This window comes from Vipera ursinii (assembly GCF_947247035.1).
Source record: "Vipera ursinii genome assembly, chromosome: 1".
In the NCBI taxonomy this organism is placed as follows: Eukaryota; Metazoa; Chordata; class Lepidosauria; order Squamata; family Viperidae; genus Vipera; species Vipera ursinii.
The window spans coordinates 36,064,368-36,084,496 of NC_139512.1; the positions used below are offsets into that span (position 1 = coordinate 36,064,368).

The 20,129-nt window shown below is 37.9% G+C and overlaps 2 protein-coding genes across 3 annotated transcripts; one reads left to right on the forward strand and one right to left on the reverse strand.

Moving 5' to 3' along the window:
- Positions 1-1,975: 1,975 nt before the first annotated feature.
- LOC310643629 (transcriptional repressor protein YY1) lies at positions 1,976-8,830 on the reverse strand. 2 transcript variants are annotated; one of them, XM_083368104.1, is made up of 5 exons: positions 7,996-8,830; positions 6,304-6,454; positions 5,008-5,068; positions 4,226-4,384; positions 1,976-3,168 (listed from the first exon to the last, which is right to left on the reverse strand). In XM_083368104.1, the coding sequence occupies exons 2-5, from the start codon at positions 6,381-6,383 to the stop codon at positions 2,986-2,988; spliced, it is 483 nt and encodes a 160-aa protein (XP_083224230.1). In that variant the 5' UTR covers positions 6,384-6,454; positions 7,996-8,830; the 3' UTR covers positions 1,976-2,985. The 2 variants fall into 2 exon arrangements, with proteins under 2 accessions (XP_083224230.1, XP_083224229.1); XM_083368103.1 differs by having other exon boundaries at positions 6,304-6,466; positions 7,996-8,829.
- A 650-nt stretch (positions 8,831-9,480) lies between these two features.
- On the forward strand, positions 9,481-13,190 carry LOC310632113 (mitochondrial basic amino acids transporter-like). The gene is made up of 2 exons (XM_083349081.1): positions 9,481-10,935; positions 12,714-13,190. Exon 1 carries the CDS (start codon positions 9,650-9,652, stop codon positions 10,373-10,375), a length of 726 nt encoding a protein of 241 aa, XP_083205207.1. The 5' UTR covers positions 9,481-9,649; the 3' UTR covers positions 10,376-10,935; positions 12,714-13,190.
- Positions 13,191-20,129: the final 6,939 nt, after the last annotated feature.

The following is a 20,129-nucleotide window of genomic DNA, read 5'->3' on the forward strand; positions in this document are numbered from 1 at the left end:
AAACTGCCGGCCCGTGGGCCGGATGCATCACGACGAAACCGTGCCCTCCCCATTGCCGGCAATGGGGAAAAAGTCGCGATACGTCGCGCAACGTCACGAGTTTGACATGCATACTTTATGGGATAAGGTATCATCTTAAGATCTACCTTCTAGCTAGAAGTTAATAAGCTCCCATAATTATCTTCATCTTTGGTGATAAAAACATTTAGGAAATTCTCAGAATCCTGTATAACACCCACCCACCCACAAAACAGATCTGTTCAAGAATTACTAGAGTATACCAAAACATAAAATAGTTATTTCTACTTCCTAATCTTCCTTAAGAACAGTTTTATTAAATTCAGAATCCACTTTTCAGTAAAATTAACGTTCAATTATAACATACAGCAAAGTTTCACAACCTCCCACCACTTCCATGGTTCCAAATGGCTTAAGGCCCAGTAGTGGGCTGTGGCCTGGGGGTTGGGGACCCCTGCCCTACGGGAAATGCAAATTTTAAAATTAGGGGGTGACAGTATTAATTAGGACAGATGTCCATCTAGAATACCTGTGATGACTCCCCCCCCAAGCTTCCCCAGATACCTCTCTAAATGTCAGCTCGGGGGAGAATGAACCAGTTCCTGCCATATCACGAGCAGTGTTGATTGATGGCTCCAAGCAGCCGTCTATGAGTGATTTGGCTGAGGTGCAGCTGCAGCAGAACTGTTCTGAGGCTCCAGGTGGGTAAGCATGCAGTTGCAGCCAGTCAGTGATGAGGAAGAGGAACTACCTTCTGCACCTGATCCAAGAACACATAGGTCGGAGAAAAGGCAGGAGCAAAGAACTTCAGCCAGATTACTCACAAGGAGAAAGCCTTTTCCTTCTTAATAGGCTGCACTGGAAGCTATTTAGCACAGCAGACAGATGGAGGCAATTCTGGGGACGTATTTGTTTCCTAGCTGTGTGTTTTCTGGTCATTGTATTCCTGCCTCGCTTTGGATTGACCTTGTGCCTCGACTTGGATCGTGCCTTGGAAACACTGGACTTTTCTTGCCTTGTAAATACTTTTGTGTTGTGGATTTAAGTTTGCCTGGTGGCTTTATTGTGATTGAGAATCTTTCAAGTGCCTTGTGGACTCTTTGACCATTGGTCTGTGGACTAGCATTGGACTGCTTGTGGCCAGACTTAATTGGGACAGTTCTGGGGTTTTGGTGGAGGGAATTGCTGAGGAATATTAATAAGCTCACTAAACCACAGTTACGTGTTTGAGTGACCAGGACAGCATAAGACCATATCATTTCCACTACAAAAGCAGTAATGTTGCCAGACTTAAGGACAAAAGGAAGACAATGAAAAATTATATAAAACAAGTTTTTTAATGTGAAGAACGTATTATTTCCTTAACCCAGAAATGTGGTTGGCTGGTTATAAATTTAGTGTTTTTAACAATAGACATGCCCCTGCATAGAACAGCTATTCTATTGTAATTCAATCTGAAGTATTCTAATGCTAAGTATCAGCTTTCATCTGATATCTCTCAATTACATTGATATTATGTTAGAATTCATATGCCCAGTGCATCATACCATACAAAGGATTCAACTAATACCACCTTACCTTGTCAAAATGAAGCAACAGTATTCCATGAATTACCCTGTCCCACCATTCACTGATTGCAGGGAATATGGGTATATTCCACAATATCTGCTAAGAAAGAACGATCTGTTGAAAACATAATCTCTTTTTCTCCTGCAATCATCAGATCTGTTCTTGAAGATGGAGAGCCTGTAGTAAAGAGGAATGGGAAATCCCACAGCAAATGCTTGCCTACATAATCCTGGAAGAAATCCAATAAAACTTGAAATTTTACTTCAGGAAAATCCATTATTATCGGGATAAACCAGAACCCCATACTGATTTAATGGAATGCTATGCAGAAGACAAGTACAGTTACATTTTTTAAAATAAAAAAAATCTAATTGAATGCAAAAACAAGTAAAGGTAACTTGAGTTTTATTTATCTTCTAATTTCTGGGAGGTTAAAGAACTATAATTTGTTTTGGACAACAGAAGAAAATAGGCTGTGCTTACAGATAATTTTCTGCCATATTCTTCAGGACCACTGTTTTATTGTTGCCCACTCTATTACACGGGATGTACATATCAGGTGTTGTTAAAAGGTCAGTGCCTGTACAATACATTCTACAACTGAGCACCACTTTCCTTAACTGAACAGGCAAAGAGAAAGTACACGGAACATCAGCATCTGGCAGTATTTTTCCCAAAAAAAAGAGAGAGACTAAAATGGGTTTAAGTTGATTAACACTATTAAATCACATCTAATATTTGTTACTACATGATTTCATTACAGCTATACGATACAATTATACAAAAATGTGTTAACATCAAAGAATACAACCAAAAAAATTTAAGATAGCAAACAAAACCTATATAACTTTTTTTAATCTTTACAGGAAAATACTTTTGAAGTATGCATGTAACTGCCCATTCTTTTAAAGAAAATCTACTGCAAGCAAAGTTATCAACCTCCAGAAAAAAATCACACATAGCATTACTAAGCATATCCCCAAAAAGTGTACAATATGCACACTTTGAAAATACAAAATTAAAAAATTGTAAGCAACAGGTGAGCTTCATATTTATAACAATGTGAAAAGTCCAATTTTAGCACTGTTTGTAGAAAGAACTGTCTTTGATGCAAGTCCATGAATTGTCTGTCTCTTCCAGGTAGGATCACACTTTACAAAAACACCATGCTCTTGAAACCAAATTACAGAGCAAAATGGAGCATTGGAGCAATGCTGCCTTAAAAGTTTATTTTGCTACTTTATCAAAAACAAGTCCCTTAGGCATGTAAAGTTCATTTTTTCTTTTTTTTTAAATTCTTTCCTAGAAACAATATACAAAGGGGGAAGTTATTTATTTTCAACCATTCTCCTGTAAGGTAAAAGATGTTTTGAGTTCAAGAGCTTTCTTCTTGCAGTTTCACTGGTTGTTTTTGGCCTTAGCATGTGTTAAGATGTGAGATTTCAGATTAGTTGACTGAGCAAACTTCTTATTACAGCCATCAAAAGGGCACACATAGGGCCTGTCTCCAGTATGAATTCGCACATGTGTGCGTAAATTGAAGTCCAGTGAAAAGCGTTTGCCACAGCCTTCAAATGTGCACTGGTGAAAAGAAAACACAAGACATTAGCAACTTATTTACAGATTTTCACTTGCAATATTAAATTTCCATGAAATAAGGGTTCTATTCTGTACAATTCCAAATTGGGTCTCTGTTATTCATAAGTGAGTTTCATGCAATTGGAAATGTTTACTTGTGCTGTTGAAGAGCAAAGAAATACATGTATATCCTCTTTGCAGAGAGATTATAAGATTTTTTACCTTTGTAGAACTCACTCCCAAGACAGATTTACCTAAAACCCTTTTCAGATATATTTCATCTAAGTCAAAACATATGTACATTTCTACAGTCTGATGTTCTAAAACAGGGGTCTTCAAACTAGGCCCTTTTATGACTTGTGGACTTCAACTCCCAGAATTCCTCAGCCAGCATGCCTGGCTGAGGAATTCTGGGAGTTGAAGTCCACAAGGGATCAAAGGGCCAAGTTTGAAGACCCCTGTTCTAAAAGATTCTGAAGATGTTCTACTTCCATTTGTTAAAATATTCAGAAAGTATTGAGAATTTCCTTCTTTTTGTAACCTAAAGTAGGCAATACTAATAAAAAACTTATCAGCCTCATCCTAATTACTATCCCAGCCTACATGGGTGGTGGCCTACATAAATGGGGGAATTAATGTTTAGAAAACATTAACTGGAATTTGATATATTTTAAACCATTTGAAACAAAATACTAACAGTAAATTACCAATAAAGATTATCACGAGCATTTCTGTATCTAAATGTAATCATCCAGGTAACATCATCTATGTACATAAATCAATGTTGTTCAAGTAGCTTCTTTGTATTTCAATATTAATTTTTAAGAAAGCATTATTTTACTAGGAGAAATGGTCATGAGCCAGAACATACTAAAATACACTTTTAATATTTCTCCAATTATCTACTAAATACCCAATTTAGCCTCTGCACAAATTCCTTCCAGTACGTCAACTGATATTATCTATCGCACAAAAACAGAATATATATCACAGAGAAACTAACTAGATTCTCATGACAATGTCATAAATGACTGTCTCATCTAGAATATTTGAAAGTTACCTGAAAGGGTTTTTCTCCAGTATGAACTAATTGGTGCCTCTTTAGCTTTGAGCTCTCAACAAAGGCCTTTCCACATTCTGCACAGACGTGTACCCGAGGCCCATGAGTGTGTAGATGCTTCCTCATAGCCGAATTATCCCTGAACATCTTTGTGCAGCCCTTCAAAACAACGCAAGTAAATTATTTAGTTGTCGAGGCAAGCCCAAATACCAGAACTATCATCATCTTAATCTGTATACATTGACTAAACTTACAATTATACTGAACCAAAATATGTCTTGATTTTTGGTATACTTCTGCCTATATGACTTAATTCTGTTCTTTCTTGAAAACAGGAATCAGAATTTACTATATACTACAGCAGTGATGGCAAACCCTTTTGGGTTCGGATTTCAAAAATTTAGAAAATGCCTTACACAACTCTGTTGGTGTCAGTGCCTCAATTCTTTACATATTCAAAAAAATACAGTCAAATCATGTATGGTGCTATGTATTATGCAAAGAAACATTAAATAACTACAAAAATGAAATGCAAGTAAAATATACTCATTTGGGGGGAGAGGTTGACAGAATGGAGCATGCTTTTGAAAACAGCTGTTGAGTGTTGGAGGCATGTCACCCCAAACATTATGGTGTGTTCACCATGACTGTAATGACACAGAAATTTAAACTACATTGCAAAATATTGGCAAAAAGCCGCAGAACATAAGCAAAACATTTATGAAACTCCTATATTAAAAAGATTCTTACAGAAATAAATTGCTCAAAATCGCTTCACTCACTTTATGAGGACATGCTATCGTTCTTGGTGCATCATCTTCTTTGATTTTTCTTGGCTTCATTCTTACAAGAATATATAAAAAAAACAAGTATTGATTGTTGAATAGCAAATAAGTTATCAGAAGTATCTTCTGATATAAATCACTATATTATCTTGCTATTGCTTCTTGATAAACTGCCTTTAACCGCTTTAATTAAGCAATTTAACAATTTACAATTCAGATTCTATGAGAGAGGGGAAAAACTGCCAAGTTTGGTTCAGTTAAAAACTCAGAAGTATACCCAGAGGGACGATATATGATTTGAGGACAGCAGGACTAACATAGAATTAGCTGTAGAAAGGATTACATAGCAAGTGAAAAACTAGGCAGCACTTTCTAATTTGTTGTGCTGGTTTTAATACAAACCACCAACATCTCTTGGTGGACATTAAAATCAGATATATTGCAGGAAATAATTAAAAGCCTGAGAATTTGAGATCTTTCAAAGACCAACAACAAAGTGTCCATCCAACCAGAAGTGCAATCTAGAGAATGGGGCAGCTAGAAGAGGTTTAAACCCAAGCTGTTATACTGTGAAATTACATTGCAATAATTGCAGCAAACTCTTCAGGTGCATCCCAATGAGCAGACTGGAACTGTATAAAAATATACATTCTCTTCAGTAATGTGAACAAAGCCAAACAGTCCATTATGATTTTCCCCAGAAACAAAATTACAAAATTTTTAGTACAGGTTCAATGTAGTAGTATATTTGAGTTCTGGCCAGTGGATTTTTTTTTAAGAGAAAGGGATTTGAGATTAGGAAAGGCTTGATTAGTCTCTTTAGCCACTAGTTAATACAGACTATAACTAGCCAACAAGATTTCTACCAAATGTAGAGCTCATGGTAATCTCAGGATTGTGAACTGATAATTTCAGGAGAAAATAAGAGCGAGAAAAAGAACCATGACACAGAAGGTTGAAGCATACATACTAATTTGTACCAACCAACTCATTCTTGGGCTACAGTCATCTATAAAACATCAGTATTTTTGAAAGTAGGTATGGTTCCAATTTATTTTTGAAAGGCAAATAGTGTCAGCTACTCTTTTAAAATCCAGTCAGCAAATATTAATTTTTAACATGTGAACTATTCTGAACCTTCTATGAATATCAATGTGATTATTATCCCTGTATTGAAATTATATCTCTGCATTGATCCAATTCAGTGATTTTAATTGAGAACAGAAAAATCACATATTGCCAGAAATAGGAATAATTATTTGTGAAATCTAGGACTTTTATTAGAATACCAACCTTGCAAATTCAGCCAATTGTTTAGGATCAGAAAGGTCAATCCCGGGTATTCCTCCAGGTGGTAGCTTCTTTCCCGTCATGTATTCAGAGTAGTCAGGAGGGGAGTTCTCGCCGATGATCTGTTCTTCCACCACAGTCTCATGGTCAATGTCTTTTTTGTCATCTGCAATGATTAGAGAAAACTGAATTTTGATTTAACATCCACGAAGGACAACACTAATAGTATGGAAAATGTTTCTTAGACATTTGTACTAAGAAACTAATTCAGTTATTTTTTTAGGCAAAAATGCAGAATTTACACTTAATAAGTATAAAAAAATCATATGTAATAAGTATATTGATCATTCTTAGAAACTAATTTCTAAAAAAACATGCATTATGAATTATTACATTTAACATTTGACATATAATTAATTCTTCCAAATGCACTGTAACTAAAGGGAGACATTCTTTGCAGAAAAGCTTTTTGTAAGCTATCATAATAATCTGTATATTAAAATCTCTGCTATTTATCTTAATTCAATAATAGTAGGACTATTAATGGCTTTAATGCTTTTTATAAAGCATTTTCACCCTTAACTTCAAAAATTAGGCAAGATATGAATAAAACAACACACACATACTATAATTAGGTCAACTTAACATCTATTGCAGCACCTTTTAAAAATATATTTGAGCGAAATTTCACTGGCAATTTCTCTTCCTTTTATTTTAGCTATCAAAACTGCAAGTTTATTGTTTATTCTTTTCTAATAAACATATTTAAAGAGTAGTTTCCACCAATAAATTCTCAGAAATTTATATTATATTGCTAGATCAGGTAAAACGTTTCAATCTTTGTTTCAATGAGGACTGAAGTAGCTTAATGAAGACCAAATAATTCCAAATTTATATATTATTTTTAATAGACATGCTAGGATAACCAAATTACAAAATTTAATGCGTGAATGATGTGTCTATGTAAATAGATAATACAAAACAATGACTCCCTGTTCACTACCTTGAAAGATCAAGCAGCAGATCGATACCTTTATAAATTTGTCATGAATTCAATTCTACTATGCCGCCCATAGTTCAAAAAGAAAAATAATTTGCAGTAGAATGGGATGAAGATTTTAATGGAACACAGTGTAGAATTCAACAAAGAACATATTATCGCTTTCATTTCTAGCTTTGATTTGTGCCATTAGGATTTTGTTATTCACTTTGGTTTTGAATTAGTCAGGATACATTCACTTAGGAAAACTAATTTTAAATATCTGTTTTCCCTCTATTATGTTTGTGCAAATAAATCATTTCCTTTATTTCAATATGGATGAAGAAACTAGACTTTGTTCCCAGTTCAGTTCTGCCCTCTAGGCAAATTTATAACCCAATTAACAGAGATACAGAACCCATACTAATGTAAATGTGTCAGAATAGTTCATATAATGTATTTATTTATAAATATTTAGATGGCTGCCCACCTAATAGAATACGACTCTGGGCAGTATATAATAAAATCATAACATTAAAACATAACACCATTACAAACAGTGAAGTAATTATTTAAAAAGGCTACATGAGAGCACTGGATATTACAAACAGTGAAGCCACCTCAGCATATCACTATTCCTTTAAGACCCAGGCTTGTTGATACAGCCACGTTTTGGGAGATTTCTGGAAGGATGGCAAAGAAAGGGCCAATCTCACCTGGGGAGGGGATGATATTCCACAGGGCCGATGCCACAGTAGAGAAGGCGCATCACCTGGCTCCTGTCAGATGTTAACTCCTTAGTGGATGGGACCCACAACATATCTCTTCTGCTGGATCTAATGGGATGGATAGATGTATCGGGAAGAGGCAGTCTCTCAAATTACCTTGCCTACTACCATTTAGTGTTTTAAATCCACTTAAATTGGATCCAGAAACTGGCAATCAATACAGCTTGCAGAGCAGAGGTACAACATGCGCCATTCTAGGGGCACACTTAACTACCAGCACCATTGCATTCTCTGCCACCTGAAGCTTCCAGTTATACTTCAAGGGTACCCCTATGTAGAATGCATTACAACAGTCCACCCAGGAAATTACTGGGGAATAACTAACCATGAGCAGAGCTTCCCCAAGAAGAAACAGGAGCAACTGGAGCACAGCATGATTTGCTTAACTGCATTGCTCAGCAATGTAAGCCAAGGACCACCTCTTGAGCTCATGTTTCCTGAGAATGGCTCACTCTCTCCATTTCTTGCTATATCTTCCCATGACCATTTCCACCATAATATTCTGACCTACCCAGTCTTGTGAAACATTGCCCAATCCAACCCTGTCCAAGGCCAGAGGTCTCCTCCTATACTGCATCCCAAGGAGGGAAGGCTTGAGTCCCCTGAGGCAACTACAGTCCTAGCTCTTAGTACCATCAAGATATCCAGTTACCCCTCCCTCAGCTGTTCTCATCAGACTACTCAGGGATCCCTACCATTCACACACATCCTTTCCCTTGTTCTGACCCAGGGAAGATAATCAGTGCCTCAGTGGGAAATCACAGTTCACAATCCTTGAGAAATGAGGCCAATGTGGCAAGTCATTGATGGTCATTGCCAAAGATTGCATCCTTCTGTGTAGGTCTGAACTTTGACCACAAAGAGAGAACATAAGCCAACTTTCTTTTATGAACAGTTCCTAGACTTGGAGAATGTGTGCTAAAGCTTTTCTTGCTATCTAACTATTGATCTCGGTTCCTCATTTGCAAGATGAAAACTACCGAATTCATATAGAAAAAGGATCCTCGGGTTCCTCATGGCCAAAGAAAGATGTGCATTTGATTCCTAAAGGGATGTGCTCAGCAGTTGGGGGTAATTGTTGCTGATTCATCTCCCGATCATTAATGTTCTCCATTCTTTTAGAACCTGAGTACAATCCAGAGTAGGGAGATAGAATTAGTGATAATTTGCCTTGTTCATATTCTGATATTAAATAAGTAGCTGCCAAGTATTAAAAAAAATGTAATACAGGGTAAGAAATAGGAGAACTTTTGAAAACAACTGCACATTGAAATGTATGAACTTGGGAATTGTGGAGTATTTTTGGCCTTTGCACACCAATATTCAATTGTTTGCTGCTGAAAAAACAGATCTTTTGGGATGTGATTTTTGGGCATGGCAAGTTGTCTTGTCTCGGTGTAGGAGTGCCATGCCTAAAGGTCAATTCAGATCTATCTATTGATGTGCAAAATAAAAAATTGCAGAATGTTAAGAGTTTTATTGTTTGTTGCTTCAGAAAAGTCTTAAAGTGCCTGCTCATCATTTATTTATGTGCTTTGTTTTCATCTAGGCCCTTGGACTTTATAAAGGTATTGGGTCGCCTATGATGGGCCTTACCTTCATTAATGCCCTTGTCTTTGGCGTTCAAGGGAATGCTCTCCGTGCTCTTGGAAGGGACACACCTCTACATCAGTTCCTTGCAGGCTCAGCAGCAGGCGCCATTCAGTGTGTGATCTGCTGTCCTATGGAACTGGCTAAGACACGGATGCAGCTGCAAGGAACAGGGGAATACAAATTGAAGTCCAAGAACTACAAAAACTCTTTGGACTGCTTGGTGAAGATCTATCGAAAGGAGGGCTTGAAAGGCATCAACAAGGGAATGGTTTCCACATTTCTGAGAGAGACCCCCAGCTTCGGTTTCTACTTTTTAACATATGACTGCCTAACAAGGTATCTGGGGTGTGAAGCGGAAGATAGTTACATTGTTCCCAAACTGCTTCTGGCAGGAGGCATGTCTGGCATAGTCTCCTGGCTCTCTACTTATCCTGTGGATGTGATTAAGTCCCGCCTCCAGGCTGATGGAGTTGGAGGAGTCGTACGGTACCAGGGCATTCTGGACTGCGTTAGAAAAAGCTACCGGGATGAAGGGCCAAGGGTGTTCACAAAGGGTCTTACATCCACCTTGCTTCGTGCTTTCCCTGTTAATGCTACAACATTTGCCACTGTTACAGTGTTCCTTACATATATGAGGTCAGAGGATGGCCAGATAAGAGGCGATTTAAGTGGATGTGAAGCTGGTCCGGTGATCCAACAGCCTTCAAGTTTTTAAATTGACTGGAAGATTGTACCTGTTACATATGAGATGCCATCATTATTTCTTTTCTTTAAAAAAAAAAGAATATTTGGATACCAAGAGTATACATTTTCGTCTGTATAAAGCATCTTTTTAAAAATCTCATTTATAAAAGCAGCTTAATGTTTTAGGAAGACTCTGAGTTGACTCTAAAAACTCAGACAATAAAAGGATTTGCCCTTTGAACATGTGCTCAAGACACATCTGCTGGATTTTTCCAGTGTAGCCTTCACTTCAATTCCCACAATCCCCAGCCAGCACATTATTGAGGAAATCCAAGGAAATCCAGTGCAGTCACTGGTCACCAGTTGAAGTCAGTTTCAGTGTATTGCAGCCAGCTCAAAATGGCTACTACAACTTATCAACTCTGATGTTAAATTCTTATTCAGACTCACTCCATGTTCAAACAGGAAGAGAAGAAATGGGGCTTTGAACAGATAATGAAGACTCGTAAGCACAGATGTTATGCCCCTTTCATGTTCATTGGGGGCGTGGGACTAGGGCCAGCAGCATACCTCTCTCAACGCACATTAAAGGTCTGGATGGGTTCTCTGTTCTGATTATTGCTCAATCTGACCGCTGTATTCTATTTAGAACTGATTGTCCGGGTAAATGTAGAGAAAAAAAACCCATTTGTTTCATTTTTCTGCACTTTATCCTAGGGGAGCTTGTGTTCTTCCAAATAATTTTAGCTTATAATATACAGCCATCTGATCAGTGGCCCTCCTGGTGGGAACTGCTGGAGATTTCCCAACTCTATTTTAACATCCTGTTGAAAGTCATTCTGTAGATCAGGGGTATCAAACTTGCAACGTCACGTGACGTGTCGCAACGTATCACAACTTTTTTTCCATTGCCGGCAATGGGGTGGGCACAGTTTCACCATGACGCATCTGGCCCATGGACCGGTAGTTTAACACCCCTCCTGTAGATGATGTAAGCTACACTTTTACCATTCTTCTTAATTAGCAGTACTTGTCAGGAAGCCTTAGCCTCTTCCTGCTAATTGTGAATATTTTACTACAGTGTATGAACAGCCTGCTTTATTTCTTGATCAGTATGCGGTAAGTCAGTATCTCAATCATGCTGCTCAGTATGCAGATGCGTTACCACCTATTTTCAGATTATAGTTTATTTTTCCGTGCTACTATTTGCATTTGGCTTTGAATTTTTTTAATGTATGTAGTTGCATCTTGTAAATATTTAAACATATTTTAGTATGTTTTGAGTTGGAAGCGAGAGTAAACTATCTAGAAATCTTGTTACAACCCAAAATGTAGATTGTTTTTAAGGTGGTGGTGATAGATGTGCTTAAATTACCATTTCTTCATTACTGGGTTATATGCGCATAATTGTGAACTATATTTAATGAGATAAAGGATGAAACTATATTTAAAAGGATTTAACAGAAATGTGTTTTAAAGAATTCAGTAATGAAAACAGAAGTCAAGCTCAGTAGTTTTGGAAAACTTGGTGAACAAGAAACCTAACAAACTATTAAGTCTCTTTCATAGCATCTTTAAATAAGAATGCTGCAACATTGGCTCACTGACGTCAGCAATATACTAAGTTAATTGGGTTTTATTAACAAATGTTTAAGATTGTAGTGCTATACACACTTATTTGGATGATTGAACTCCAGTTGGGCTGATTTCTGAACAGCAAGAAATACCATTAGCCTAGTCATGGTGTACTGATAGAACAATCTGGCCAATCAAATATCTGTTCCACATCACTGAGTGAAGAAAAAAAAATGCTACACTAAATCAGAATTTGGCATTTCCTTTACTAGTAATGAAGCCTGCAGGGGTTGCTTATAAGTGTTAAAAAAACCTTGAGAATAATTAGCTTGACATTGGAAGTTTTGTTTCTGTCCATATCTATCTCACTTAAAGATCTACTCATAATTAATCAGACTTGTGGGCAGAAAAAACATCTCTTAATTTTATGCCAATATTTTCACATGGACTTGAATTGGATGCACTTGGAGGTGAGTTTAGACATGCAGATTATTTTTCCAAATCAACTGAGGAAAATAAAATTAAACCCATGTGGTGTTGTAATTCAAATTGAAGCCATGCTGCACATTACTACAGGATTGAGCACAATGTCTGCTCTGGTTAATTTCCTCACAAACTGTTTCCCACAATAACGGTGTAACCAGTGGTCACTATTTGGCACATAGTGGGTCATTAATGAGCCTTATAAATGCTTTAAATTGCAGTTGCACCATTAACTAGGCCCTGCAATATATAAATTGTATAAATACCAATTTCTCACATGTTTTTAAGTACTTCCTATTCTTTCTCCACAGCTGCCATGAAGAATCTGCAAGCTCAATTAAAAAAGGTACCACTTGCAGATTTAGCTTTGGATCAGAGCCTACATAGTTATGGATCCAAAACATCTGTTGAAGGCCATTATTCTATCTGTTGAATAGACAAGGTGAAGAAAAACTGGTAGAAAATCTAGCAATGTGATATAGAACAAGGCTCATATATAGAATGTACCATTAACTAACTGCATTGGAAGTGTTTTTTTGGGGGACAGGTGCAATATGTCTGATTTTTTTAAATAAAAATCTAGCCAATTATTTTAATAATTGTGCTGGAGAAATCTATAAAACTGGATTGCTGCTTCTATACCATGCAGGTATAGTGGATGTTTTGACACTACTTGCAGGGACATTCAAATTGAATGTGAAACCTAAGTTGTTTGTTGTGCAACGACACTCTCCTTTTTTGTACAGTATTCTGTAACTATTGTATATAAAAGTAATAAATCTTTTTTTAAAAAATATAGTTCTTTCTTTGGTGGAACTAGGATCACCTATAATCAAAGATAAGCAGCCTGTGGGCACTGAATTCCCTCTGATAAGAATTTGCAAAAACTCTTATGGCTCCTGCAAAGTTGAAAATATGCAAAAAAAAACAACAACCCTACATATGAATCCTAATAAACCTAAAGTTCAAAAATCTGGAAATTTCCCCATCAATCCTTACCAATTAGGCAACTCTTAACCCTTCAATGTTAGATGTTGCCTTTGACCTGCCAAAGATTGCCCGCCTTCATACCAAGCGAAGAACTCTTTATGGAGTAGCATTTTTAAAAATCAAGAGCTAGGAGAGAAACAGTACATATGCTTCATTCTTTGTGGCAATACACTCCACTAGATATCCCAAGGTTCTTTTACAAAGATCCCTTGAGTTTAGACACTTATCATCATGCTATTCTGACCAGATTTGTTGCATCTTTATATAACAATCTGTAAATAATATTTCCAATTTTGGAGGAAAAAGAGGGAAGTGACAGATTTTATATCTTAAAAGATACTTAGCAGATGTGGATCTAATGGCTTGCAGTCTTTTAATTCCCTCCTTTCCTACAAAATATTCCTGAACAGCATGGGCTGTATAATACAGAATTTCAATAGTAAAGTGGGAGAAAATCAGTAGATCAACTTGCACTGATTTCAAGAGATTTGCTTTTGCGTTATTGCTCTCTATATATTGCTGAGCAGGAACAAGACAAAACTGCATTGCAGTGTTATTGGCTTTTGTTCATTAACCAAATTAGTAACTCACATTGAAGTTATGTAACCCTCCACCCAGTACATTCTAAATTCTCATCATCAAATATTATTTACAGAACATGGCAGGCAATTCAGCAAAAAATATGCAATGGAAAGTGCCACATGCTTTCTCAAGTTTACACAAATAAAGCTACAAATACAGGAACATCACAACACACTGCTGCTTGTAGTTTCATACTCATTTTTACATGTGAAACAAATATAAACGACTTCAGCACTATATTTCTAAGTAAGTTCAAAGTTAACGGTTTTCATTGTGGTAGCTTAAAATGTATTCATTCTCTTAAGAATTGAGGTTTGTATTGAGTGTGCTGCTATAGTATTTCAAATTTCTGGGGAAGAATGTCAGATAGAAGACAGCTTTGCAAAAATTAGGCTAAAAACAAGCAGCCAACAGGAACCAGGTTTCCCCAAGAATAAGACCCAGCCGTATTTTATTTTTTTTGCCTCCAAGAGAGGCACCAGGTCTTATTTTTGGGCGAACACTACTGGTGTGATGAGCCACGTGGCGTCCTGCCGCAAGCAGCGGCACCAGTGTGATGCGTCACGTGGCATGCAGCTGCTAGCCATAGGAGGCTTGGCTACAGCAGTCCTAAGGTAAGCAGGTGCGGAGTGCATGGGGGCAGGTCCATCCCCATCACCGCCCTAACTTGATTTTTATGCATGCACCTCACCCCAACACTAGGACTTATTTTGGGGGTAGGGCTTATATTAGGCATACACATAAAAAGCTAGGGCTTATTTTTGGGAAAACGCGGTAGATGGGCTCCATCAGCCTCCTATGGACAGAAGATACGAGATCATCCAACCATATGGTTGTTTCTCATGAGAAGATTGCAAAGCAGCAGTCTCCAGAGGATGGGAAAACCAGAAGCCAAGGGAATTAGCCATACTTGCTCCAGCCACAGACAGGGTCTTCTGAAGAATATTAAATTTACTTTTTCCTTGTCAATTCCATTTCGAAATTGCCTATTAATTGCTTTAAGAAGTCAGGCTTCTTCAAAATGACAAGGCTTGAAACACTGGGTGCCTTCAATCTTTGATATAAGAAAATGAAGATGTCTCTTTATGACCTTTAAGAGCTTGAAATAAGCAGCAAAAAACAAGATAGGATTTTGGCTACAGAAAGTTTTAAATGAATTTTAAAAAATGTAATATTGGATTTTGAATACTAAGACTTTGAAATTAATTTTAAAGAATAATAAAGAATAAATTTTACGGGAAAGAAAAACTTGTTTCCAATATTGAAGATATAACAGGACAAGCAACGTATAATGACAATCTGTTCCCAAAAGACAATGTTACAGAAAAAGATATGCAATAAACAAACATAAACAAAACTTTAAACAAAATTTTCTCATTAGATAGTTAAAAGATTTGAATGAGGCTTTAAAAACAAAGAGATAATACGAAAGGGACATACAAAAGCCAGTATTCCCAGGAGAGGTCAGTGTCACACTTTACAGTCCACACAATGAAAACCCATGTCAGAGGATACAGATTTTTATGTTTTATAAAGTATATGGTTCTGCCCTGGAAACCACCTTACAAGTTATTCCTACAGTTAAAAAGTCATTGACATAACTATCTCCCTTAAGAATCGCGGTGTAAAGCAGGAAGAGTGCTGCCTCTTGCTTGGTGCAATATATCTAATTGTGAATTGGAACATTTGTATTCCCTGATTCCTGCATTGTAAGATTAAAAATTATTGACCATTTGTCACCCAAGGTAAGTTGCACTATTCTGATAGTTCTGAACCCATTTAGTTTAACCTAAGTGCATTCACTAGGTGGGGTAGAATTCCCGACCCAGAGTTAGGAAGCATATTCTCTCCCAAGTGGAATTTGTAAAATAACCAAGGACATGAAAAGATCTAGAACCTTCTTGCCTGGTGGAACACACATAAGTCTCTTATAGTAGAATGAGTCCCTATGCCCCAAACCTTCTAGCCAACATTACTACCAAACAGGTTGCCTTCCAAGAAAGTCAATTGGACTTTCTTTTTTTAATAGGTGAAAGAGATGAGCAGTGACAGGAGTCACTGGGACTAAAGAAGTGTGACACTCTCAAATCTTAAAATTAATCTCCATCTCCCACAATGTAGTCAAAAGCAGTTACTTTCTAGGTTTGTTACCAGATCCCTCTTTAGACCTACCTGTCGAATACCTGTAGCCAGGGCTTTTTTTGTCATAGAACACTCAGAACGGAGTTCCGGCACCTTTTTTGGATGGAACTTTGTAGGGTAAGCAAGGCGGGTTGTATGACGTGTGTGAGTTCCGGCACCTTTTTCTTTTACAAAAAAAGCACTGCCTGTAGCATTTCAATATTAGTATTACCATTTGAAAGTGTGCCAGGTCAACTGATCTTACTTGTGGATGTTGCTTTGGAGTCAGGAAATCTCTGCCAACTCTGCAAGCTCAGTATGATTAATTCATTCAATTTCCAGGTTTGTTGGAATTGTAGATCAGAAGTTAGATCTTGAGACAGATCAAATACTAAAGGTGTTGTCTTATTTCCACTTGGGTAATGAGCCAATGAGTCAGAATACAGCAATCAGAACAACCCTTGATTCTTGTGTCCCATCTGTGTTGGAGAACAGGGGGCATAGAAAAAGTTTTTTTTCTATAGTAATATCAAATTAATCCTGATGTGAGCTTGCAGCTGCATCTTTTTGTGGTCTAATATCACAAATAGGTCCAGGGTCCTTGTGAAAAAATCTTTTTTCGCTTAGAAAGGCACAGGCAACCTAGCCAGTCCAGTGTGATCATTGCCCCCTTTATTGATTTCACGGATACAGGAACTGTTTCTCTCTGCATCACTTGATGTTTGGACTCCCTTTGAAAATCTTTTGACCTAGATCTGCTGCTTTAGATAGAATTTGTTTTACCTCCTCACCTGGTCTGACAGTATCTTTAAGCTTACTTGTATTGCTTTCTGCTCTGCTTGGTTGGTCATCAGCATTTGACTCGGAATGGGATCCTGTCCTCTGCTGTATTTTGGTAACAGGCACTCCATCTTATCAGGTTGGCATCTAAACTATTTGACTTCAAATCAGCTGAATATAAGGTAGGCTGGGACTAACAACTTATGCAAGGATTGAACAACTTCTCATAACTGTCAAGAGCAAAAGATCAAGTCTACACATGAAGCTCCAATTAAACTGATTTATTGCTAATTAAGGCTGTGTATGGAAATCTTCTCACCTAAGGATTAACACTTGCCTGAGGATAAGGGCCAACAAAATTCAAGGGAGGTTGGACTTAGTTCACTTGTAGGGACCCTAGGCTCATCCTCTTTGAACTCTGCCCCAAGTTCTGCCACTCCTTCTCCTACAATAAGACCTATATGTACCAGTGGGATCTTATAGATATGCTATGGTCTTGAAACAGGAGTGTGCCCCATTGTAGAAGTCCAGTGTTGTAATTCTCATCTACAGTAGTCCTATCAATTCCTTAAAATTTGGCCTTCTGGATGTAAGAGCCATCAAGGCCTTGAGTTTCACAAGGCCAGCTTACACACCTTGGTTTCCTCAGGGGTGTCCTTCTTTCATATCCATTCTGGTTTGGTGTATTAATCCAGTGTATTTGCCCGTTGGGGAAAGGGAAGCTGGGTGATATTGCTTTATTTGTCCTAATCACTAATCTGCAGCACTTCTGGCATCACTGATTAGTTCATATATTGAGAGGAAGGAGTGAAGAGAACATCTGTCATGTGGCTTCCTATTGTTTTGCCCAGTAGCTCTGGAAGCAACACTTCCATAACTGACCTCAGCTTCCCAGCTGCCTCATTATTCTTAGTACGCTTTCTTGACTCTAGTAGGGAGAATTAATCTTCCTGTGCTAGAAAATCAGTGTCTTGATTGTTGCTATTTGCTCACCTCCTCTAAGGTATTCTTCTCTTGTTCTGGAATCAAACATATATTTGACTACCCTTACTTTCCCATTGGCCAAATGGACTTTATCCATCTTCTGGGGGCTTCTCCAACTCAGTCATGAAACCCACTTGGCTGTGGTCTTTCGTTGGTATGCCAATCAGCTCCCAGGAATTGTTTCACAGCATCTGGCTCATGTTTTTTCTCAGGTCCCAAAATAGAGCTAACGGGGAAAGTCACTGCTTCTTCTACAAAGAGTGTACAGAGGGCATTCCTTTATGGCAGGCATGTCAAACTGCCGGCCCGTGGGCCGGATGCATCACGACGAAACCGTGCCCTCCCCATTGCCGGCAATGGGGAAAAAGTCGCGATACGTCGCGCAACGTCACGAGTTTGACATGCATACTTTATGGGATAAGGTATCATCTTAAGATCTACCTTCTAGCTAGAAGTTAATAAGCTCCCATAATTATCTTCATCTTTGGTGATAAAAACATTTAGGAAATTCTCAGAATCCTGTATAACACCCACCCACCCACAAAACAGATCTGTTCAAGAATTACTAGAGTATACCAAAACATAAAATAGTTATTTCTACTTCCTAATCTTCCTTAAGAACAGTTTTATTAAATTCAGAATCCACTTTTCAGTAAAATTAACGTTCAATTATAACATACAGCAAAGTTTCACAACCTCCCACCACTTCCATGGTTCCAAATGGCTTAAGGCCCAGTAGTGGGCTGTGGCCTGGGGGTTGGGGACCCCTGCCCTACGGGAAATGCAAATTTTAAAATTAGGGGGTGACAGTATTAATTAGGACAGATGTCCATCTAGAATACCTGTGATGACTCCCCCCCCAAGCTTCCCCAGATACCTCTCTAAATGTCAGCTCGGGGGAGAATGAACCAGTTCCTGCCATATCACGAGCAGTGTTGATTGATGGCTCCAAGCAGCCGTCTATGAGTGATTTGGCTGAGGTGCAGCTGCAGCAGAACTGTTCTGAGGCTCCAGGTGGGTAAGCATGCAGTTGCAGCCAGTCAGTGATGAGGAAGAGGAACTACCTTCTGCACCTGATCCAAGAACACATAGGTCGGAGAAAAGGCAGGAGCAAAGAACTTCAGCCAGATTACTCACAAGGAGAAAGCCTTTTCCTTCTTAATAGGCTGCACTGGAAGCTATTTAGCACAGCAGACAGATGGAGGCAATTCTGGGGACGTATTTGTTTCCTAGCTGTGTGTTTTCTGGTCATTGTATTCCTGCCTCGCTTTGGATTGACCTTGTGCCTCGACTTGGATCGTGCCTTGGAAACACTGGACTTTTCTTGCCTTGTAAATACTTTTGTGTTGTGGATTTAAGTTTGCCTGGTGGCTTTATTGTGATTGAGAATCTTTCAAGTGCCTTGTGGACTCTTTGACCATTGGTCTGTGGACTAGCATTGGACTGCTTGTGGCCAGACTTAATTGGGACAGTTCTGGGGTTTTGGTGGAGGGAATTGCTGAGGAATATTAATAAGCTCACTAAACCACAGTTACGTGTTTGAGTGACCAGGACAGCATAAGACCATATCATTTCCACTACAAAAGCAGTAATGTTGCCAGACTTAAGGACAAAAGGAAGACAATGAAAAATTATATAAAACAAGTTTTTTAATGTGAAGAACGTATTATTTCCTTAACCCAGAAATGTGGTTGGCTGGTTATAAATTTAGTGTTTTTAACAATAGACATGCCCCTGCATAGAACAGCTATTCTATTGTAATTCAATCTGAAGTATTCTAATGCTAAGTATCAGCTTTCATCTGATATCTCTCAATTACATTGATATTATGTTAGAATTCATATGCCCAGTGCATCATACCATACAAAGGATTCAACTAATACCACCTTACCTTGTCAAAATGAAGCAACAGTATTCCATGAATTACCCTGTCCCACCATTCACTGATTGCAGGGAATATGGGTATATTCCACAATATCTGCTAAGAAAGAACGATCTGTTGAAAACATAATCTCTTTTTCTCCTGCAATCATCAGATCTGTTCTTGAAGATGGAGAGCCTGTAGTAAAGAGGAATGGGAAATCCCACAGCAAATGCTTGCCTACATAATCCTGGAAGAAATCCAATAAAACTTGAAATTTTACTTCAGGAAAATCCATTATTATCGGGATAAACCAGAACCCCATACTGATTTAATGGAATGCTATGCAGAAGACAAGTACAGTTACATTTTTTAAAATAAAAAAAATCTAATTGAATGCAAAAACAAG